The sequence below is a fragment of the Salarias fasciatus genome (genome assembly GCF_902148845.1).
Source record: "Salarias fasciatus chromosome 7 unlocalized genomic scaffold, fSalaFa1.1 super_scaffold_4, whole genome shotgun sequence".
NCBI classification, from domain to species: Eukaryota; Metazoa; Chordata; class Actinopteri; order Blenniiformes; family Blenniidae; genus Salarias; species Salarias fasciatus.
The window spans coordinates 6,514,402-6,537,955 of NW_021941229.1; the positions used below are offsets into that span (position 1 = coordinate 6,514,402).

A 23,554-nucleotide genomic window follows, 5' to 3' on the forward strand; every position below is an offset into this window, starting at 1 on the left:
GACGTTTGTGATCTTTCTTCCAGCTTGAAATCGCCCAGAAGCATCCGGACATCTACGCCGTCCCCATCAAGCTGCCAAAGCCCAACCTCAACCGGCCGCAGCCAATCGGGTGAGAGCGGCGGCCTCCTCTCTGACCTTTCCGCCGTCTGATGGTCAGCTGACTCCAGTGTGTGTGTGTGTGTGTGTGTGTGTTCAGCTCCAGCTCCCACCCCGAGCCGCAGACGTCCTCCCGGCCGTCCTACTCTGAGGACGACGATGCCGAGTACCGCCGGCAGCTGGCCGACCAGAGCAAGAGAGGCTACTACAACCCGCAGAAGTACAAAGACACGGAGCTGTAGGCCCGCCGGGGAGGAGAGAGGGGGGGACAGCAACCTGTTGCCATGGCAACAGCTTTTGTAGCTTCACAGCAAAAAAAGAACTCTGAACTTTCATTTGTAGTCCGAGTCCTGCAGAAATTTCTTCTTCTTCTTCTTTTTTTTTTTTTTTTAAATGTTGTACAGAAGAGCTTCATCATGAAAAGATTCAGTCTGATTCCCTCGACGTGCGTCTCCTTCGTTTAAGTCAAGCAACCTTTCTTTTTTGTTTTTTTTTTTTTTGAGACACTGAAACAAAAACATGAGCTGGACGTTGTTGGTGTTTGTGGATTTTCTCCTCGGTTCTTTCTCGCTGTCAGAGCTTTAAAGGAGCAGTATGCAGCGTTCAGCTCCTCTTTGCCCACCAGGTGGCAGTGATCGGCTCCATTTTCTTTCAAATTTGAGAAATAATTAAAAATCGTGGACTGACATTCAGAAGATATTTAAGATGCGATCGTTAGCTAACCGTCCACACGGCTCATTGCGTTGTAGTACATGTTGAGGCCACCAGGTGGTGCAGTGAGTGTTTAATCAGCTGTAAAAAGCAGCAGAGGAGTTAAAGAAGCTGCAGTCAGTTGGGAATTTTCCATACTTCACCTTTAAGTGGAGCTGTGACGTGAGAGGGAGGAACTGTTTACCGTGTTACCTTGTTTTTTGTTTTTTTCTCGTCGTTCCAGCCGTGACTCTTCTGAAGTGCCTTTGAGCTCCTCTTCCAGCCTCAGATCTCACACCGGGAGCAGATTCCTCTTTTTTTTTTTAAATGTTCACTGTATCGTCGCCGTCACCTCGACCCGGAGCCAACATTTGAAATGGAAACGTGTTACTTTAGCAGTTTATTTTCAGCAGCTGCTCACAAATGGAGACAATCGTTTTTATGGTTTTTATACTGAATATTCACCAGCTGGCAGTGTGGTGACAATCATGTCCGTGTATCTTCTAAATCCCTGCTAGTCTGTGATTTTTTTTTCTTCTTTTTTTTTTAGTTTTGTGATCTATTGAGTGTTGCACCACAGACTTCTGGGAAATTCTAATAAATGAATTTTTTATTAAACATCGTGTCTGAGTCTACTTAAGTTTAATAACGTAATAACATGCTATTGATGTTTAAATTAACAAATTTTTTGCATTATTGCTGCACCCATCTTGGAAATGAGGAGAATCGTCCCCTGGAGGGCGCTAGAGAGCTTCAGTCAAGGTTCAGAGGAATTACTTTCTCCCAGCAGGATTCATTTAGTGAGACTGAAACCATAAATCTTTTAATTAAATATGAACTGAGTGTAATGGACACATGTATTTAGCAAAAGTTTCAATCCCAAACTACTTAATTTTCCTTAAATTAATCACATCTTTCCAAAAAATGGCATAAAGAGGAAAAGAAACCAAGAAGAATTTCACTGGCTCATTGGTGAGCCACTAGTTAATTTCTCGTGATTCTTGGAGAATTCCTTCAGTGAGGGACACATTTCAATGCTACTGGCTGCTTCATGCATTCGTATTGGGTTTAATATTCGGTTTTCTTCAGCAGATTTGGTCATTTAACTTACTTTTAATCCTGTTAAACCAGCAGTGATGGAGGTTTTCCTGTTGCTGGAGCAGCTTCCTGTTCATACAGTGACATCTAGTGGTCAAACATGGTAGCTACTGCTAGATTTAAATATTATCAGTGTCTCAGTTGAAAAAAAAAACAAGAATCTGTAAAATACCGCTCAGCGGTAACACCTCCTAGATTCCTGAAAAAACTTTTTTTTTTAATTTCCTATGGCCCCCAACAATTTTTATAATAAAATTTTACGTGAAAAAGTAGCATTCAGACATAATTTATCATTGATTAAAAGATTAAACTGAGAAGACGGTGAGATATTAAAACTCAGTCGTTTGTGTCATTTAAGTCTTTTTTTCCTGTCGAACAAACGAAGCAGGAAGCCGATGTCCGCCTCTTCTTTTCCTTTATTCAGCAGAATTATACATGCGTTCCTCTTCAGCTTCAAGTTTGACTCGTTCCTCCGATAATCTCTAAATCCCACGATTTAAAATTTACATTCAGAAAAAAAAAAAAAAAAACAGCTACTGAACCCAAAACAAAACAGAAGAGAAGCTAACAACACCGAGTTCTGCTTTCCACCTAAAATAAGCACGATAAGATCCACGATTCTTCCTCTTTGGTTGAACAGAAAAACACTGAAAACACTCGTCCCGCTGTGATAATCTGCCTCTGCTGCCGCCGCACTGTACAGATTAAGGCAAGTCAAATCAGTGTGTGTGAGTGTATGAGTGTGTGTGTGTGTGTTCAGATGTAGACGGGCTGCTCCTGCGCAGTCAGCAGACGGTACATGGCCGCAGGCATCGTCTTCATGTGGATCTGCAGCAGAGAGGAAACAGTGAAGCACCGGGGATCGAACCGGGGGTTTCGTGCACGGGGCTCTCCGTACCTCTCCCATGGCGTTGGACAGGATCTGGACGATCTTCTCGTGGGGCGTGGCCACCACGCTCTGGCTGTTGATCTCGATGATGCGGTGGCCCACCCGGACGCCGCCCCGCTCGGCGATGCCCCCCCGCATCAGGCTGCAGATCTGCGGGGAGAGGGAGAGAACGAAACCCGTCCGTCTCACGGTAAACCCGCCGGCCAATCCGGCCAATCCGCGGCGGCCGGAGACTCACGATGCCGTTCTGGACGCTGAAGCCCAGCTGGTATCTGAGGTCCGGCCTGCGGATAAGCACCATGGTGACGGGGGGGCAGCGCACGATGTTCATCTTGATCCTGGACTGAGACTTCAGGCCCTGAACAAACAGCAGAGGCAGAAACACTGGAGTCATCCTGATCTCTGAAATTTATCAATTTATGTGTTGCAGAACTGTAAAAACTTTTAATCACAGTATACCTTGATGATGCTCTGGCAGGTGCTGAGCGGTAAGCCCACCAGACTGGTCCCGTTCACCGTCATGATCTGGTCGCCGATGTTGAGGCGGCCGGACTTCTCGGCGGGGCCGGCGTGCATCATGCTGGCGATGATGACGGTGGGCAGGATGGATCCCCAGCCGGACTCCACGATCACCACGCCCAGCATCTCCCCTTTCTGCTTCTCGATGTAAACCTGAGGCGCACGACGGCCGAGAAACGAGGGGATCTGAGTCCCGACGCAGCTGCAGCCGCTCGAGTGAAAACAGCGAGAGGGGAACTAACGGAGCGGAAAACCTCCGCCGAGGGCCGAGGGATGTTTGGATTGTGCTGCTCTGCTGCCCTCTGCTGCCCTCTGCTGCAATCTATTTCCCCCTACTGCCCTCTATCGACCTCTGATTCCCCTCTGCTGCCCCCTACTGCCCCCCTACTGCCCCTCACTCACGTCTCTGCAGTTCTCGGACTTGGAGAAGTGGATGAGGTCGTCGTTGTACATGTCCTGAGTGTTGAGCAGGTCGCTGTACTCTCTCTGGCTCAGGTCCTCCGGGTCGATGCCGTTGGCCCGCAGGAACTCCTGGTAGGCCACGCTGAAGGACTGGCCGATGGACTGAGCGATGAGCTGCGCCTGGACCGAACAGAACCAGAAACCAGTCACCAGTGGAACCAGTCACTGACGGAACCAGTAAGGACTAAGAAAATCAGTCACCAATGGAACCAGTTGCCTAAAGAACCAGTCAGGACCAACAGAACCAGACACCAGGGGAACTAAACCTTTGGACCTCAAAGGCCCGGAGTGGTTGTCGGGTGCGTTTCGGGGCTGGGACTCACGTCCTCGGACTCGAAGACGTGGCAGATCATCCTGTACAGCCGGCGGTCGTCGTGGGCCAGGGTGGTCTGCTCCGCCGTGTGCTCCAGGTTCTCCTGAGCGCTGCGGGAGCGCACCATCTTCCCCCGGGCCATCAGCACCACCATGTTCCCGATGTCGGCGATGTAGGAGATGGTCCTCAGCGGCAGGTCCATTAAAGACTCCTGGAACCGACGGTCAAGGTTTGAGCTTCGTTGATTAGCATCCTACTGTACTCTACTGTACTCCACTGTACTCTACATCCAGGCTGTCAATGGAGAACCTCGTCAATAGAAACTCAATTTGAATAAAGTTTGAATTCACTAGTTTCACATTACCAAACACCTAATATTCCGTTTTATCTTCATTTATTGATACATTTTGAATGTTGATTCACATTCTGAACCATCTTTAACCCGATCTGTTCGCTGTCTGCCTGATCGGCTGAGTCTTCCTGTTCACTTCTGTTTTTCGGAGGACATCTTGCTGAGCGTTTTGCCCACCTGAGTGTCTGCGTTGAGGACTTTGATCCTCTGAGTGGACATGAAGAGATCCACCTCGGCCGTGGATGGAGGCTCTCCATCGGGACTCTGAGGAGGAGGAGGAGGAGGAGGAGGAGGAGGAGGAGGAGGAGGAGAGCATCAGACACAGATTCAACAAATCCACCCACGTAACACAGTAAGCTTCTTAAAATGAAAAGTAACTAGTGGCTAGTATGGTAATTTTTAGCTTTCTTTCTCTAATGAAGGACATCTTTATCACAGAGAGAAAACAAGGATTTACATTTCAAGTGTAGCAATACACTAAATGTAGCAACATGGCTTTGCTGGAGAAATGGATGAGATTAGAGCTGAAACAACATCACACCACCAAACACCCTGAGAAGGAGTGTAAACCCAAAGAGTTTCTCCTCAGAGAAAAGAAGCTCATCCTTACAGAATATAAAAAGGTACGGCGTGTTATGAGGGTTCTTCAACTTTTGGTGCAGAGCTAAGATTACATTTGAGTCGCTGCTGCAGAGAAACAGGAGCTTTAATTCTCCTGTAACTTCATGATTTGACCACATATGTGTCTAAAAACACGGCGAGCCTCACCTTCTTCCTGTTCTTGGCCTGTTTCTGAGCGGCCTGCAGAGACGAGAGAGCACAGACACACAGCATGTAGGACAAGGCTTACTAGGAGTAACATTTATCATCCATCTAAAATCTCATTTTAAAACACTATTATTGAAAAACTATGATTAAAAAGAGTTGATACAATGAAATATTCTAATATTCCCAGATCCTGTATTTGTTATTTTCATTAACTATGAGCTAAAATGCGAAATGAAAAGACTTAAAATTGTCACTCTTTATCATTTTACCTTGTTTAGATACTTTTATTTAGCTGTAAAAGTGGATTTTTTAACCGTAAAAGTGGATTCCAGTGCAGCGTTGAGTTGCATTCCCTGCAGACTCACCAGGCTTTAAAATCTGTGTCCTATAAATAACAATGAATGAATCCAATGTGACATGAGCAGATCGCTGTTTTTCTCACGCACACACACACACACTCACACACTCACACAAAACCAACCCAGGGGCGACTGAAGAGTCGAGGACAAAACACATCTGTGTGTCAAGAGCGTCATCCTCATCCTGTTCTTCATCCTCACCATCACCCTCAGCTTCAAATCCTTTTACTCAACCCATAATCTCACAATAAATCAATAAAAAATGTCACAAATTAAACTTTTAATTGTTCACACAGCTTACATAATCTTTACATTTTTGCTAATGACCATCAAAAGTGTTGCTATAGTTACACTCTATTATGGTTATTATTAAAAAAATGAGTGTACAGATTTTGAATTAATTTTCAGTATGTTTGTTTTTGACGATAGCTTAAAACAGTGCCATCCAGTGGCTGAAATCAGGAATCACACATTGTTCATTTATAAATGCAGTTTGTTTGTTGTTGTTTTTTTATTTCGAGTCACATCAGAAAACATGAAAAAAAATCTGGATATTTTTATGACTTTTCTAGGATTAGATAAAAATAAAAACATATTGTAATTCATCACTTCTCTTATCACCAAACTGAAGATGTTTATTGACATAAAAATTAATCTCAGTGTGTAGTTGTTCAGAAGAGCTTCGATACATTAATTTCTATTATGATTATCAGTGACGATTATCACGATTATTTCTTTTTTTATTGGTCTGATTTGATGGGGAAAAATATATATATTTATTCACCGAATCCCAGTATTTGAAACAGGAATTACATGATTAATATAATAATATGTTATTATATCATTCAAAGTGAATTTGGCCGAAGACTGAAACAATAAACGGGAACATTTACAGTTGATTATAAATGTGATGCTGGTTGACATCAGGTCTGGATCCATTCAGCACTGAGGTGGTCTGAAGACTGGAATCACTTCGAATAGATGTAAATTATTGCTTGAATATTTTGCTTTGATCTGTTTTAAAATAAGATTCTGTTCACACGAGAACGTTTCCAGTGAAAACGCGTCATTTTAAAACAGCTGTGTTTCCAGTGGCTCCGAGCATCGCTGTCATGTAGCGGTTCACTGAGGAATATTAAGGCTGTAAAAATCATGTTGATTTTGATGAGTAGTTCTAGGCTTCCCTCCTCCTCCTCCTCCTCCTCCTCCCTCTCTGGATCTCTCTCCCACCCCAGCAGAGGACATCTCGGGCTGAGAGCTCGGCTCTCGTCCTCTCGCTGTCGTGTCGCGTCTCGTGCCGACTCACGCGCTCTCGGCCTCCATCGATTCGCCCGAGAGTCACATCCACTGTACTTCCTGTCATGCTTGACTCCACAGCGGGAGGCGGGAGGCTCTGGCAGCCCGGCGCAACGCTTTACATAACATGCAGTGAAGTATCGGCGAGAGGCGGACTGGAGGCGGTGATCTGTGAACGACCGGGCCTCTCCACCCGCAGGCGGAGGGGGGGGGGGGGGGGGGGGGGGGGGGGGGGGAGCTCAGTGCTTCCCACCAGGAAGGAGACGTGAATTCAGCGTCAGAGCCAAACGCTCATCAACCCACGCCGAGAAACCTTTTAAACACGAAGCTCCGGCCCTCTCTGGCGCCGCCTGTGGCCACGCACTGTATCTACATCCATCGATCTCTTTGGGGAAACTCATTCTCTGCATTTAACCCGGCTCATTGACGCTGCTCTGCAGAGCTGGAGAGCGAAGCAGCGGCGGTAAGAGTGTGGTCGGCGCTCACCCGCACGCGGCTCATGGCTTCCTGCGCCTGCTGCATGCGGGCGCTCTTGGTGGGCGTCCGCTCCGACAGCAGGTGGGTGCAGCCCAGGTACGTGGCGGCGAAGATGATGCCGTCGATCAGATCCTCGGGGTCGCACGGTCCAGGGACTGCACGAGACACAGCGGCCGGTTAGCCACACACACATCTACACACACGCAAAGTAGCGCATTGACTTTCATTGATTCCCCGCAGACTGATTATTATTTTCCTCACTCTCAAAATGAATATTTACCTAATCTGGGCTTCATCTCGTCTCCAGAAAGACGAGAAATCCCACAACGAGTGTGTAAACAGTTACTCAACGCGAGTAATACAAGTTTCCTCCACATCATTCACACAACATGTGAAATTAAATCTAATTACAGAGAAATAGAGAGTAAAAACAATACAATCACTACAGGATTTACTTCTATTTTTTTGTTGAGGATCAAAGGTTTGCATCATGAGAGTGACTTTAGATTTAATGGATGATTTTCAGTCTGATTTGCTGAGACCTTTAATACATTTATTGATGTTATGACTGTTTTAGTGTAAATTATGTTCTTCTGCTGCTGTAAGAATAAATAATCATTCGGTGAACGTGTAAACCAGAGGAGGGCAAAATACACTTTTTTTGTATATAATATTGAAGTGATACAGCCAGAAACATGTTTATATTGGATCCTTATTCTACATATCTGGGACAAATATGTGCATAAAGATAAAGATTCCTTCGTTGTAATTCAAACTCTGCACGTCCAGATCCAGTGAAATGCTCGGAGTTAGCAGATCTGTCTGCCAGGGTCTTCATGCAGAACTTCCCACACACACAAAATATTCAGACCAATAGAAATGCACATGCATTATAAAGTCTGCTCACACAGCGTTCACACACACACACACACACACACACACACACACACACACACACACACACACACACACACTGGAATTACACATGAGAGATCAATGTTCTGATAAAAAAAAAAAAAAGAAGAAGAAAAAAATCTGCGGATATCTTTGTATCTATAAATGTATGAATTTACCACCGTGGGTTCCTGAGCAAGACGCTCAAAGGACTTTCCTCAAAAGGATTAAAAAAGTATGATCCTTCTTCTTCTAAATTATTGATTAGACTGAATAAGTTTTAAATCTACAACCCTCGCAGATGTTTCTCCTCACAGCAGATGAATTCAGACGTAATCATTTTATTCTGAAGTCATCTAATCTGGAGCCTCTGATTTACATTTTATGAGTTTTTAACATGTGAGGGGTGTGTTTTTTTTTCCCCATAATTCACTTTATTCAAGAGCATCACTGCAAAATGACTTTTTTTGAAGTCAGGTTATTGATCTCTGCTTCTGAGGAAATCAAACAATCGATCATCTAAATGAGCCAAAGGAAATCCCAGCTGGTTTTTCTTGGAACTGATTTACTTTTGAAGATGAGAATCAATGATCTGATCTAATGAAAACTCCACCTAACATCTGCAAACGTCCAATAAGAAACAGAACCCAAACTGACTGAAAAGTTGGAGCAATGATCACATGAAAAGCCGTGGAGAGGAGGAGCGGGTGAAAAGGGGGGATTTTTCAGATGGGAATCTACTCACCGTCCACGAATGTGGGGAAGGGAGGAAGAGATCTGCGGATCTGACAAGGAAGCAGAAGAAGAAGAAAAAAACATCCTTATTATTTCTACTCACATAGCGCAGCTCGCGGCTCGCTCATTGAAATTCTGCACGTCTTCCACTGCTGCCAGCCTCTTCGCCGCTGACAGATTAACACCTTGTCAAAGATGCCTCACCTCCAGCAGATTTATCACGACGCTCCACTTTCATTTTTTACGTCGCTCGGCCAGAGATTGTTGAAGATCTAAATTTCCAGGGGTGCTCAGTGTAATGAAACTGCTCCTACCGGATAGGATCAAGCACCAGCTCAAAGTGTTGGTGCTTAAACAGGATTAATTCCTGTCGTAGAGACCTGTAGGCCTTCATGTGGCTCAGTTAGACCAAAATATAGAATTATAAATACATGGAATTTTCATATACAAGCTTGTAACAATTCAGTGAAAGCTGAACTGTTACTGGAGCCTCCCCGGGTTTCTTCTCGTGAGGAGCTGCGGATACTGGCCGACACTTTTCCGATTCGTTTCCAGTGAACGTCTTACCTCCTGGACGGTGGGTTTCTGCGGAGGAGACTGCGGCTGAACCTGCGCTCGCGTCTGAGGAGCGGGAGCCTGCTGCTGATGCTGGCACCGCTGGTGCTGATGGGGCGGCGCCTGGCCGCTGTACGCCTGCGGCGGGGCACACGTCTGCGGCGGCCTCGCCGCGTCTCTCTGCTGCGGCTGGGGGCCTTGCTGTTGCTGTTGGTGTTGGTGGTGTTGGTGTTGGTGTTGGTGGTGGTGATGGTTGTGTTGCGGCTGCTGTTGGTGGTAGTGCTGGGGATTGGGCGGCCTGGATGACTCGGCTCTCTGAGGACTGACCGGAGAATAGCGGGAAGGAGACTCCACGGCCGAGTGGGAGGGGGAGCGAGGAGAGGACTGAGGAGAGGGAACAGAAAAGGGGGACATTAAAAAACTGCAGATCATTGAGAACAACTCGTGCGGGCAGCTAATTCAGGGGACGAATGAGTCAAGTTTCGGGCGCTAATCCAGGTGTCATTAAATGAACTGACGGCCGGGGCTGTAAATCTTGTAAAACTTCCTGGAAGCAACGGCATAATTCAATAGTGCCGACTATAACGGCCAAAGTCAGGCAAAGCCTCCACCTACCTCAGATAGTCTCTATTCAAAGACAAATCAAGGAAAAATTCTAAAATACAACCCAAAAAGTTTCTTCAATTGTTGTGATCTGGAGGCTTTAAAAGGAGGGTCACTCTCAAGAAAAGACAAGTAATTTCAGACCTAATACTATTAACTGCCACATGTTGTCAGCATCTTCCACTTGTTTGTGTCTGAAAAGCCATCAACAATGGGATCTGTTCTTTAAAACGTGATAGGAAATCTCACTAATGTATGATGAAGCTTTTGAATATGGAGATTCATGCTGATTCATTCTGGTTATACTCTGAAGTTACATGTTTCCTCGCTCTCTACAGCATCACTACAATGCCGCAGATTCAGCTTCTGTTTGATAGATCTTATTTTTATCTTCCACCAACACAAAAGAATCTTTGTAACTGCAAGAATCAGGACAAATAGGAACAGTTTCAGAAAGCTTAGTAAAAACTTGGTTTTCCATCTCTGTCTTCACGGCTGGACAAACAGCTCTTTTACACAAGTCCTGTACCTACCCATCGACTGGGAACGGAAAACACCCAGGACTCACGTGGCCGGTGGAGGTCTGCAGTGGGTACGACTCCTCTGTGGGGCTCACTTCCTGCCTCATCACCCAGATCGGCTCCACGGGCTGGTCGGGTGTGTATGGGGAGCGCACCGTCTTCGTCTTCACCCCTTCAATCGCTTCCTTGATGTCTTTGATGGCCAGGCTGATGGCGTCTCCTGAAGCTTTCGTGCCCTCCTCCCCCCGCTCATCCGGGGTCTCCCCTGAACTGCTCTGCCCGGACGACGAGGTCTTGGCTTGGGTTTCTTGTGGTTTGGACGCGTGCCTGTGGATTTTAGGAACGGGGCTGTGATCGTCGCTGTCACTCTCCCCGTCGGACTGGCCGTCGTAGTGGTGCAGGCGGCAGCCGACAGACCGGTCCTGCGGGGAGTGGCGTAAACCGCGGTCCCTCCCTGGTCTCGGAGCGTGGTGCGAGTTCTCAGTGGGGGGGTTACGGGTCCCTTTTTGTACATTCTCCTGTCTCCGGTTGGTATAGGGCTCCTGGCGGGACATCTGTGGCACCGTGTTGGGCTCAGTCCTCCGCCTGCGAGGCTCCTTGAGTAACTCAGGGTACGAGGTCTTGAGGGGTTCGGGGAAAGAGTTTGGATGAGATTTAGGCTCTGAGTAGGCAGGCTCATGGTAAGTCTTCTGATGGGATTCTGTATAAAACTCTGCATAGGTTTTAGGATAAGATTCAGAGCAGGAAGTGGAGTGGGACAGAGAGCATGATTCAGAACAATCCTCATCGTCCTCATCTGGTAGCGTTTCGCTGTCGGGTATGGGGCTCATACTGGTGTCCTCGCTGAAGTGGTCCAGCTGGGGAAAAGGCGGAACATCGGGGGAAGACGGGGGAGTTGGTGACTGGAGCGGTGGCGGACTGTGGAGTGGCCCGTCCATGCTGAGGGAGGCGGCACTCTCCGTGTCAGAGCAGAGATCTGTGATTTCACTTCCCTGGCCTGCAGGATCCTCGTCGACATGGCCCGTCACTTCCTCCTGATCCTCTTCCACCTGCTCGGCACGTTCGTCAGGCTTCTCATCGGGGCTGCAGCTCTGCTGACCTGCGACTGCCTGGCAGTCCTCTTGCTCCAACACTTCTTCTTCTTCTTCAGCAGTGTTTTCTTTGACTTCCTCCGATACTTCTTCACCTCCAGATTTATGCTCTTGAAGGTCCTCCTCCACCTCAGCAGGAGGAGGAGGGGGCGGCTGAGGGGGAGGGGGGACAGTCTGGCTAACAGGATCAGTGGAAAGTGGGATGGGAGCGACCGTAGCAACAGGGGTCTGATGAGTGGATTCGCTCGCCTGCACTTTGTCCATTACAGGATCAGCTGATAAGCCCTGCTGCGCCTGTACCTCTGCTGAAACTCCTCGCTCGTCCACGCCGGGAGAAGAGTCCTGGACCTCTCTGAATGGCTGCCGCTGTCTGTGATTTCTGAGTCTTGGGTTTGGGTCGCCGTGACGGCGGTAGCGGGTTACGGCAGGCCGGTGATGCTGAACGGGACGTGGTTCTGCATCGTGACTATCGCCTCCGTCGGACCTGGATGGCGCCGTCGCTGGAGCCACACCGGGACTCTGAGCCTGGCTCTGACCCTGCCCTTGCCCTGATGGAGGCCGCCGACGGTGGCGAGGGGGTCCCCGACCTGCAGGCGGATGGTGATGGTGGTGGTGAGGCTGATGATGATGATGATGATGGTGTTGATGGTGATGATGGGGATTGATCTCCCCGTCCTGATTGAGCATCTGGCAGGGCCTCCAGGACCGACGCGCAGGAGCCTCCCCGGTGGTCCCGTTGGGCTGCCTGCTCCTCGGAGCGCCTGGCGCCGCTTTGTGCTCTTCGCCTGCTTCCTCCTCCTGATACTTATGGCTCATGACTGAGTTGTGAGTCAACTCTTAAATTTCAGAACATGCTCCTCTTGTCTCCGATGAAACCCTGATCATAGGGATATCTGGGAGAAACAAAAACAGGACAAAAAGTCAAATGTCATAAAATGGTCAACAGAAAGAAAATCTTTTAATTTTTTAAATAAAACCTCCTGATTGAATTGTGTGGTTCACCCTTATCATGAAATCCCTGTAGCAACACATTCAGACTGTTAAGACAGTTAGAAACGATTTATCACAGTAGAGAACAGATTTATCTAAACCTGCAACCCTGATTTCAGTTCATTTCCATGTGCTTCAACGTTCTGAAAATCTGAATTAGCCATTCCTTCTTCTAACACTGAGGATCCGCTTCTATTTTTAACACAGCACAGTAATTTCTCTAACTAGAATCTCCAGCAAGTTTTCAGCCTACTCTCTACTCCCACCTCCCAGCATGCATCTGTGCCTTAAATTCTTTTTTGTACTCTCCACCAGCACGCTCCAACCATATTAAACAGCGATAGCTATGAAGTACTCGGGGTTGGCTTGCACAGCGATGCTCAGGCGTGGTCTTGCTTTGTCAGTTTGTTTTGCGTTTGGAACGGCCGACGGGTGGGAAAAATGAAGACATCTGGATACTTCGAGGTTCTCAATGATAACACAAGTTTTTAAAGATCATCAGGGATATAATGGGTGCAGTTTATCTGACTTTTATCTCTTGAATTTGTTGCGTGTAACCATAGAGACACTGCCTTCAGAGACTGCCAGACAATGCCTGGTACAATCTATTTTCGGTTGGAAGCATACCGAAGCATTTTATCACCGAATGAAAAGAAATACAAAATGCTGCGACTTGTTTAGCAAAACACAACAACAGCAAACCAGCAGTATTACCAACACCTAATTCAATCTCTCTTCCAGACATCAATAGCTTTACAACAACTCATGCTAAGTGAGATAGAACATGACACCTGAATGCTTGTTCAAAACGTATCTGTGAACTCGCCAAATAAACAGAATTGAACACAGAATACATACACACAAAAACAACGATTTCATAAATGTCTCCAACAACACTTCTTAGAAGCATCAGACACTAAAACCAGTCCGTATCGATCTTGACTGCATCAATGTAATTTGCCCCATCTGAGTGGCAGCCGGACTGTCTGAGTGCATCAATATTTCACTCATTCATCCTTCTGGCAGCAAATTCAGTCAATGTATGCGGACAATGAGGACAGTAGCTTACATTTCATTATTCCAGTTTGTGTTTTCAGGACGTCCGTCCCTGGGCATGCTCACATGCTACGCAAATGGAAACACCGAAGCTGAATGTCACATTGGGGGCTCCCTGTCTCTGCACCACTCATAGTGAAAGTCTAAATCCTCTGGGATACAGTGCACTTTAATCTGCCCCGTGTTCATCCGTCCACCAGCAGCTGGCAGATGGCACAGGAGGAGAGGAGGAGGAGGAGGAGGAGGAGGAGGAGGAGGAGGAGGAGGGTCGGGCAGGAGGACAAGGAGGGACCTCTGTCTGGTATCTGATAAGACCTGACAGAGAGGAATGGATCGGGCAGCCATCTGAATAATAAATGCCCTCTGCGAACGAGAGGCTCCGGTTTGATATTTATTCAATATGACGACGCTATCGGGGCGTCCATCAGTTATCTACCGTCGCTGGCTACGCCGAGTCCGAGGTCAACAAGCTGAGAGAGGACGCCGGGGCACGACCCCACGAGACGATTCAGGAATGACAAAGTGGAAACAGGAAAAGGTTGAAAAGACAACTGCACCGCCGCATTCGAGGAAAGAACAAGGCTGGAGCTTCTTGTGAAGACAACGCATTAAGGCCGAAGAGCATCTCCCATTACTGTTATTTATCTGGCGCTAATGATCGCACCAATCCATTAAAATGTGACTATAAACATAAAGAATCATCTTCTGTGGAGCTGAGCGGGCAATGTCACCCCATAGTGGGGGGGTGGCGACCATACAGTAACATGCTAGCATGTATGCTACTAGCATACAGTAGCATAATAGCTTCTCTGTAATCTTTAAACTTGTCCGATCAGGCTGGATTGGACCCTCTGGCAGGCCGTTTGTTTGGCCTGCGGACCAAATATTTGACATTCCTGAAGTAAAGAATTCAAGCCCATATTAGCTCATTTAAGGTGCTCATTCCCAGCAAACCGCAGCCTGGACTTTAAACACAGAAAAGCTAAAGAAACACAGCGTTAGGCTAATCTATTAACAACACAGTCATTTAACATCAAATACCTGTTAGTGTATGGAGGTGACAAGAAGTGTAAATTAGCATAATAAGCCCTTTTGACCTCCCACTGATATCCTATCAATAAATAAGGAAGTAGTTGTTTTCACTATTTTTCAGCTTTTTGGAGGTTCACCACTTCCTGAAAGAAGTAAATACTTCTTTAATTGCTACATACTTAAATTCTACATAGACACACACTTTCCTGTGCAACAGGTAGAACAGTGTTTCTCTGACAAATGATAAATGTTGTGGCCACAAACGACTCCCTGTGAGAACACTGTGGAAAAACAGTAGTGGGGAAACAAATGCGATAATCTAAGGACAAGATGGGTAAACAATAAGCCGAAACTCCAGATTAGCTCACGGCAGAGACAAGAGGAGCCAGGGATTAGGTGATCATTCCTGCAGGTACCACAACAAGTACTTTGCGTAAAGCGCACTATTATCATTGTTTCAGGTGGAGGTTCCCAACCTGAGTCCCTGAGGGCGGAAAATAAAGAAAATCTGACAAGGGGGACTTTTTAGAAACTGCAGCGAGAAGCTGATCGTGCTTTTCTGCAGAGGACAGAGGGAATGTTCCCACCAGTTTTTGCCGTCACTGTGATGTTTTTAATAAGAAGAAATTACAGTTGAAGGAACGGATCACTTACAGAACGTACAGGCTTGATGCTGGACTGTGATGCAGCAGACGGTTAACACAAGATAATTTTCATTTTATGCACATAGAACCTATAAATTGAATATGCTGGACGTAGACGAGACACACGGGGTCAAAGGTTAATACTGATCCTGTAATCTGAGTGCAGCTCGCCACCGCCAGGACGAAAACACGACGGGGGAAGCAGTGGGAGCGAGGGCGGACTCCCTGGAAGGGCGAGCGTCCCTCCCCGGCCGACGTCCGAGGTCGAGCGTCGGCGGGCGGACGGGGGCGGTCCGGGGTCGCCGGGGTCACAGATGGCCCTGGCAGCGCGGCTGCTGAGCCGGACCAAGCCTGCAGAGCCGTGAGCCGAGCTGTGCACATCCATCTGTCAGGCTGCAGTGAAAGCAGCGGGGCGGGGGATTTACCGGCCCATTAACTCGCTGATCTTATACCGACAAACACTCGCCGACAACAACACACGTGGGTGTGCTGCGCGGACACGTAAAGTCCTTGAATGATCGCATCTATTAACAAGCGTTTAACCGCCACATCAGTGTACCTGTCATTTCATGAATCATTCAGTCAATCAGAGCAGAAATAGCTCAGAACCCCAGAAAACGTCAGCAACGCTCTGCAGTTTGCAGCATTTTGAGGTCTGAAAAGCTGTAATTTCACAGTGAGGGTCAAGAGCAGTGTTACAAAAGGGGTCTGGAAGATACTTGGAGTCCAATCCGAGCATATTTTAAAAAGAAAGAACAAGATCAAATGAAAAACTCTGCAATCGAGCTTTTTCTATCAGTCTGCCCGAGAAAATGAAGCTGGCAGAATCAGGGGCTGCTTCTAAGGCCTGGTTTACGAGATAGTGTTTTCTTTTTCAGCGTTTTCGTATAGTGTTTTATACGACAGTGGTGGTGTAGATGGACAATAACAGCGTTTGTCTCCAGAGTGTCATGACTCCGTCATAGCTATTATATATTAAATCTGCATCTGGAAAAGGTCGGGCCGAATTCACACAAAAATAAAAATTAAACCTGCATCAACACTCCAATGACAACTCAACCTGGCAACGCTCCAGATTCCTTTCAAGAAAGGCTGCTTTCCCCTTTTCCCATCTTTAGCCAAAACATTCCAGTGAAGACAAACACCATTGGACACGCCGGCTCTCACCAGCATGGGACATTTACTCGCTCCTTCTGGGTTCCACGAAAACATCTTTTGATGGGTTTCTTTCACAGCTGAAACTACCACTGCAACATGTATTGAATCCAATCTGGAGGCAGAACCTTCTCATCACGTTTTTCCTCTAAAATCTGAACTTTTCCCACAGAGATGAACAGAAATGTTCATCGACTGGCAAAACACGAAAGCAGAACATCTTGATATTTTGCCGATTCCAGGCATGAAATGAAAGACGAGCCCTCCAGATCGTCAGATGTAATGATTATCATTTGTTCTCACGTTATGTAACAGACATGAAGAGCTCCAAGTGTCTTTAAACAGCAAGAACCCACATCACGCTGCCACAGGACGCTCCATGACTCCTCTGGATGTTACAAAAAAAAAAAAAAAAAACATGAATAATAGAGGAAAGCTGAACATTAGTTGCATCAGCCTGCAGATCTGATGAGTGAGTGATTCATCCTCTCACACACACACTGAGGACGCATACGGTCCAGGTCGGGATGCACCACGGCCACAGTGTTCCCTGCAGGCTGCTCCGCTCCGCGGCTGTGGAGGGAGAGGATTAGTCCACAAACAAGTGCAGAACTGGCAGGTGCGTTCACGGTGGATGCCTGCGTTCCCTCCCGGTGGCCTTCAACTGTTTCATCCCGCGGATGAATCGGTGAGCGGTGACGGTCGGACTTGTCGCGGATGCGGTGCGCATTTCCCCGTGCGTGTGTTTTAAAGGGGATATGAAATGTGACGCGGAGTGTCAGCCGGCGGGGAGAAAAGCTGCTGTTTTCGCTTCTCGGCAGGTGCGCTCGGCGCAGAGGAAGCCGTGACATTCGCTCACTTACCTGCATGTCAGCGGAGGACGGGCCCCGGCGCGCATCTCCCGCAGCCTCCGTCCCTCCGTGGCGCTGCTCCGGCTGGCTCGGCTCGGCTCGGCTCGGCTTGTCCCTTCCAGACAACTTGGTGGGATTAAAGCTGGGAGGTGGGGGGGAGCTCAGCAGCCCCTCCTCCTCCTCCTCCTCCTCCTCCCCCCGCACCGTGACATCAGAGCGGATTAACGACGCACAAAGCGCCTCTATAAGCGGCGCCGCGCGCACAAACAGCGCCGCGTCTCGTGCCTCCGCCGCTCCATCGGCCCGCAGAGGGGAGGACTGCAGCGGCTCCTCCTCCCCCTCCCTCCATCCATCCATCCCTCCCTCCATCCATCCATCCATCCGTCCATCCCAGGGTGGTCTGTGGTCCACCTGCTGGTCACACCTGGCACAGCTGGCGCGAGGACATTACGCGCAACTCGTTTTCTTCATCTCATAACAGTTTCTATGAACTCTTTCTGACGCTCTTTTTCGGTTTTCTTTTGCACAATAAATTATTTTTATTACATGTTCCTGTGTATGTTTGTCTTTATTGTATTTATTTTCTTCCTGTCTGTTAAGTACAGTAGAAACTGAGGCTTTCCTGTGCTGCTTTAGCTGCATTCTGTTGTTATAATTTTGCTGCTGAATTTTGATGCATAAGTTTCAGTCAAACAACTAATGTGTCCAGAAAAAAGGGTGACGGACTGATGAAGCTGGATTGTACATGTGGCCTCTGAATGAACTGTGTTTGATAACCCTGATCTTGAGAAAATGTTTGAGAATGGGATAACATTTCAAAAAATAAATATCATTCAGCCCCGATCCTTAAAAGAATCAATTAAATCCCTGGTTCACAACTGGCCAAAAGAGCAAAAATGCCTAAAACCGCAAAAATGAGTGTCTGGTAAAATGGTTAATGTAAATATAATGAGAAAAAAAATAAAATTGTTGAATTAGATTAAACCAATCAAATGGCTAAAATTGCTAAATATATATATATATATATATATATATATATATATATATATATATATATATATATATATATATATATATATATATATATATATATCAATTTTAGCCATATATATATACACACACATATACACACACACACACATATATATATATATATATATATATATATATATATATATATATATATATATATATATATATATATATATATATATATATATATATATATATATACACACACACATACAAAAATACAGCTTAACAGCTAAAACAGCTAAAATAAATTAAACCACTGCAGATAAACGGGCTCGGAAACCGGCTAAAATAGTGAAGATGGATCAAACAGTGAAAATGGACAAAACATCCAAAGCTGCTAAAGTGGCAATAATGGAAAACAGCAAGGAAAAAAAAGGGTAAAGCAACAGTAGATTAAAGAGCAAATAGATGTTTTTTTTTTCTCAAATTAAATGGCTATAATGAAAGTGGAACAGGTAAAAGAGATGATATAGTAAAATAAATAAAATTAATATAACAGCCAAAATAACTAAAATGACAAAAATGGCTTCATCTACAGTGGCCCTGAAGGGTCAATTCATGCAAAACTCTCTGCAAAAGCCACGACACACCTGAAATCCCTTTTTAACCGAACAGTGAACTACTTGAAATATAATAATAAATCTAATGTTTTACATTTTAATGACGAAATTTCATTAAGTAACATAAGGTCCACTCTTGATCAGTAAAACTAGATTCTAACAGCTTCATGAGCTCTATTGCCTTCATTTCAGTGGTTAAACGTCGTAAACTCTATTCAGTGAGGAAATGTAAAAACAAAATAATAATAAAATGAAAACTTCTTTGTTACTGGAGTCATAACGGTTGCAGAGCTCTGGTGTAGTTCAACGGTTCTGATCAATGAATTTGTTTATTTTCATGACCAAGATTTAAAAAAAAAAAACCTGCAAAGAACATCTGCAGCAGAAGGGATGGGTAGATTCTGAAACTCATGGAGTCTGGAGACACTGCACAGCATGTGTTGGGGGGATGCCGGGGGGGGCTTCATGCACATCTCCATTTCTGAGCCTCCTCACCTTTAGTCACACACACCTTTCTGCCCGTTACCGTGACAACATGCCATAAAAGATGAGGAGAGTGTGGAGTGGTAGCCATGGCAGCCGATCTGTCACCATCCTCATCCTCATCATCATCTCTGCAGCGTCTGATCCCACATTAACAGCCTGCTCTGTCAAAAATACCGCCTGTGAACTTTTCCAGGAGGACGCCGAGGCGTGGGTGACTTTTCCTTTTCTTTTATATAAAGAATCTGAGCCAATGAGAAAGCTGCAAAAAAACCGACAGTGCGGCGGCGCTCGGAATCAGGTCATCTGAGAGTATCTGAGGTAACGTTACCGCCGGGCCTCAACGCATGTCACACCGCCGGAGTCTCCTCCTCTGAGTCCAGGTCAGAGTGGAGCTATTTCCAGAAAACATCAATTATTTGTGTGTCTTTCTCACAGACACACACACACACACACACACACACACACACACACACACACACACACACACACGCTTTCTCCGCATGCATGCATTAATGCAGATCTACTGTACATGTACCGGGCCCATCAGTGGAATTAACACACATCAATGTTTCAGCACTGCCTTCTCTCATCAAACAGGAAACCAGCGCCAGCAGGATCCAGCGTGTTCACCAGTGTTCGGCTTCCTGTTGGGGGGGGGGGGGGGGGCGGTGGCCTCATCGGGCCTCAATACAAACAGGATATTGTCTCATTTACACACATCTGAGCGTCACGTTGAAGCCGCTGTTGGTGTTTAGGCCCGGAGATGATGTGGCACAGCCCTCCTCCACATTCAGCTGTGACCCCGAACCGTCAGCCAAAACATTATGACAGCCTGTCTCGGCCTGTGAGGGCCGCTTCAGCCCGGCTGTGACAGGAAACGACATTAATTTAGGTCTAACATGGCGTTTTGTTGATCTTCTGTCCCTCTAAATACATTTCAGCTATTAACTGTGTGAGAGTGAATGTGAAAAAAAAAATCAGCGAGAGTGTTTCCAGAGATGGAATAATCTGGCATATTTAATCTGGCATATCAACATGATCTCAATATGACTATTGTTGTGCGTCATATATAGATTTGTTTTTTTTTTGTTTTTTTTTTGATATTCAGAAGACACATCTATCAGACCTGACTTGAACAAACTGAAACCATGTGTTGACAGTTGATGGAATAAAATTTCTGCTGGTAAAGGAAGCTTAATGAGTTTTGAACAGACGGGACCGGACAGCATCCTGGGACGTGAGCCGGCCGAGGTACCGACTGACGTCCCCCAGCTGGGCTGTTGTCCCAAGACGCCTCAAAACTTCCACCATCCAGTGGCAAAGAAATCGGCTGTGTCTCGTCTGAATGACCACTGCTCTGTCGGTCCGTCAAACCACACATCACATCAGGCCTCCCTGCATAGCATAACAGAGACACCTAAAATGACAATCAAAGCTTGACTGATTGACTGATTGATTGATTGATTGATTGATTGTATGGACTGTTTCATGTCTTTCAGTTTAGCTAATATTAAACAAATAAACCTACTGGCATAAAGTTTAAAAGTAAATGTTATGATTTTTTCCCCCTTTCCTCTGATATTTGGCGGCGATATGTTGCTCATGTGACCACAAAAAGTTGTCTTCTCCACAGTCAGTCACTGTGTTCACTGTGTCTGAACCAGACATTTCATCTCTTTATGAACGTGAACAATCCCCTCAAAATACTGTTGAAGCAATGAGCTAATGATGATTGGTGGAGTCATTTTCAACTTTAAACCTAAACTTAGTTCTTTATCCAGATTTTATTCAGGTCACCTGTCACATCCAGGGTCGGCGGTGTCGGTCTGTCTTTTGGTTCGGATTGTTTTCATTGTGTTTCTGCTCCTTCGTGTCTCTCTCCAGCTACAGGAGTCCTTTTCTTCACCCCCCCCCCCCCCCCCCCCCCCCCCCCCGTTTCCTGCGTGCTGATTGCAGTGGACTCCCTTAATCCAGACCACCTGTGTCTCTTTACTGCCTCATAATCTGCTGGACTCCGGTGATGAGCTCTCTGCAGCTTAGAGCATGTCTTCATGTCAAGCGTCTTCTGTTGCCTCATATGTTTTGGTCAACCGTTGTCGATTTTTTTTAATGTAGCTGGAACTCAGTGGGCTCAGTCCTCAACTGAGTCTTTCTTAGAACCATAAACAGATGATTCGTTGTCAACCAAAAATCACACAGCCAGTCATAATTACATTGAAATACAGGATCTGTATCACCATGCAAACGGCGCTCTCTGCATGTGCCGCACATGGCGGATCCTGGCAGCGTTTGTGTTTGTGCACCTTCTGTCTTGCTCTCCGTGCAGACCACCAGGAAATGAAACGGATGACCGACGGATGAAGGGAGATTGGAGGGTAAACCCGTGGAAAAGGACATTTGTCTGGATGTATCCGTCTCTGGACGCAGACGATCAGGGTCCTTTTCAAAAGTCTCTCCAGTGCTCTTGTGTTTCCTGATGAATGGAGAAAGAATTGCGCCTCTGTGTATACACTCAGAGGAGAATTCACCTCCTGGCCTCGGTAAACTGCAGGGTGTTTATCATGTAACAGTGGGGAAGGAAAGAAAAAAGAGTCTGAGGAAGTGTGTCGGACAGATGGAGCACAAATGTGAACTTTTAAAGAAAAATCCACTCATTTCTATCAACCATGCTACTTTTTATTACCCTCAGATCCATTCCCTGTCTGCAGCCACGCAGCTGTGAGATGTTCCACGGCTCAGAAGCTGGTTTTTGTTTGGAAATGAGACAAACACAGTTCGTTCTGTGGAAAAGTGGATTCAGTGTGTTGAAGTTTCCACATGTTAGCAGGTCTGCATAATCAGTGAGGAAATGTCCTCTTCCACATCAGGTCCGCATCTACGAACAATATATTTCAGTCTCAGAGATCCTCACTACCGTCTTTATTTTCCCTTAAAAGGAACATTCCACATTTTCTTATAGTTCATGTTTAAATGGATCCGGCCGTTAAACACTTTACGCCCGTCGTTTCCACTGAAAATGAATTGTTTTTGCCTTTTTGTTTCGGAAAAGGAAAAGAAAACTGATGTACAGAAGGAAGACCTGCAGCTTTCAGCAGAGTTTTTACTGAACAAATCTTTTTCATTTTTCCTTTTCTTGCCACCATCAACACAAGTTCAAGCGGCCTGACGCAAAACCAGCTCCTGGAGTTGACAGCCTGTGGCTGAACGTTCCTCCAGCCCTCACAGCTCCAGTCAGATTCATCACAGTGAGGCGTGTCGAGCTTTTTATTGTCAGGTTTGCTGTTATATTACATTTGACCTTTGAGCTCTAAAATCTGACCTCAGACTCCACCTGAACATTTGTGCCAAGAAACCGCTAAAGGCTTTCCCAAAGACCTGAACCTTTGATCTTTGCCTTTTCTTTGCCTTAAGACAGTAGCTACTGGTTCTTGGGCTCATCATGTGATTTCATGAAGGTCTTCACTCTGTGGATGATGTCAACTGAAAAATAGAAATATTAAGTTATTCTGTTCAAATCTCAGAAGCTGATTTGCACATATTCAGTTTTCCTCACGTCTTCTCTCAAACTTTTTGGAGTTTTAAAGTCTGAATTAGCCAATGAGGAATCAAATATCATGGTCAGATTAGACGTGCACGGAGTCGATTGTGTCCAACATCTGCCGCAGTAAGGAACTGGGGTCGAAATCAGACTGTCGACAACTAATTTTATGAGCGTATGTGGACTTCTTCTATAAGAGAAAACTGCCTCTCAGCCGCAGCAGGTGACCTATCTGGAAATCCAGGGGTTTGGTGTTTGGATTCTGAGATTAAATCTGGAAGTTCAGCTTCACAAAGAGACACTGAAGTCGTGTTTGGAAGAGGCTGAGGTAAGTTTTCCTGTTTGATTTCAGTTCATTCCTTTTTGCTTCTCTCCTCACTCTCTCACCGAACTGCTGTCAGCTCATCATTCATTTGCTTTCTCCTCCTCTCCTTCTCAGACCTCCTCCTCCTCCTCCTCCTCCTCCTCCTCCTCCTCCTCCTCCTCGGG

General features: G+C 46.1%; 2 protein-coding genes across 3 annotated transcripts in view; one reads left to right on the plus strand and one right to left on the minus strand.

Annotated features, from left to right (window-relative positions):
• LOC115382792 (tight junction protein ZO-2-like) overlaps nucleotides 1-1,404 on the plus strand; it is a 26,477-nt gene extending 25,073 nt beyond the window's left edge. Inside the window, 2 exon segments of the mRNA XM_030084687.1 lie at nucleotides 24-109; nucleotides 197-1,404. Coding sequence (XP_029940547.1) covers nucleotides 24-109; nucleotides 197-338 — 228 coding nt within the window. The 3' untranslated portion in view covers nucleotides 339-1,404.
• The window catches only part of LOC115382794 (amyloid-beta A4 precursor protein-binding family A member 1-like), a 26,948-nt gene extending 9,420 nt beyond the window's left edge, over nucleotides 1-17,528 (minus strand). The window contains exons 1-13 of one of the 2 annotated variants that reach the window (XM_030084692.1): nucleotides 17,459-17,528; nucleotides 10,675-12,611; nucleotides 9,516-9,887; nucleotides 8,959-8,998; nucleotides 7,329-7,474; nucleotides 5,188-5,220; nucleotides 4,597-4,683; nucleotides 4,078-4,278; nucleotides 3,695-3,874; nucleotides 3,233-3,445; nucleotides 3,012-3,131; nucleotides 2,783-2,923; nucleotides 2,625-2,712 (exon numbers count right to left, since the gene is read on the minus strand). In XM_030084692.1, coding sequence (XP_029940552.1) covers nucleotides 2,641-2,712; nucleotides 2,783-2,923; nucleotides 3,012-3,131; nucleotides 3,233-3,445; nucleotides 3,695-3,874; nucleotides 4,078-4,278; nucleotides 4,597-4,683; nucleotides 5,188-5,220; nucleotides 7,329-7,474; nucleotides 8,959-8,998; nucleotides 9,516-9,887; nucleotides 10,675-12,534 — 3,465 coding nt within the window. In that variant the 5' untranslated portion in view covers nucleotides 12,535-12,611; nucleotides 17,459-17,528 and the 3' untranslated portion in view covers nucleotides 2,625-2,640. Of the gene's footprint in view, nucleotides 1-2,607; nucleotides 2,713-2,782; nucleotides 2,924-3,011; nucleotides 3,132-3,232; nucleotides 3,446-3,694; nucleotides 3,875-4,077; nucleotides 4,279-4,596; nucleotides 4,684-5,187; nucleotides 5,221-7,328; nucleotides 7,475-8,958; nucleotides 8,999-9,515; nucleotides 9,888-10,674; nucleotides 12,612-17,458 lie in introns of those variants that run through there. The other variant, XM_030084691.1, reaches the window with a different exon arrangement.
• Between the last annotated feature and the right edge of the window lie 6,026 nt (nucleotides 17,529-23,554).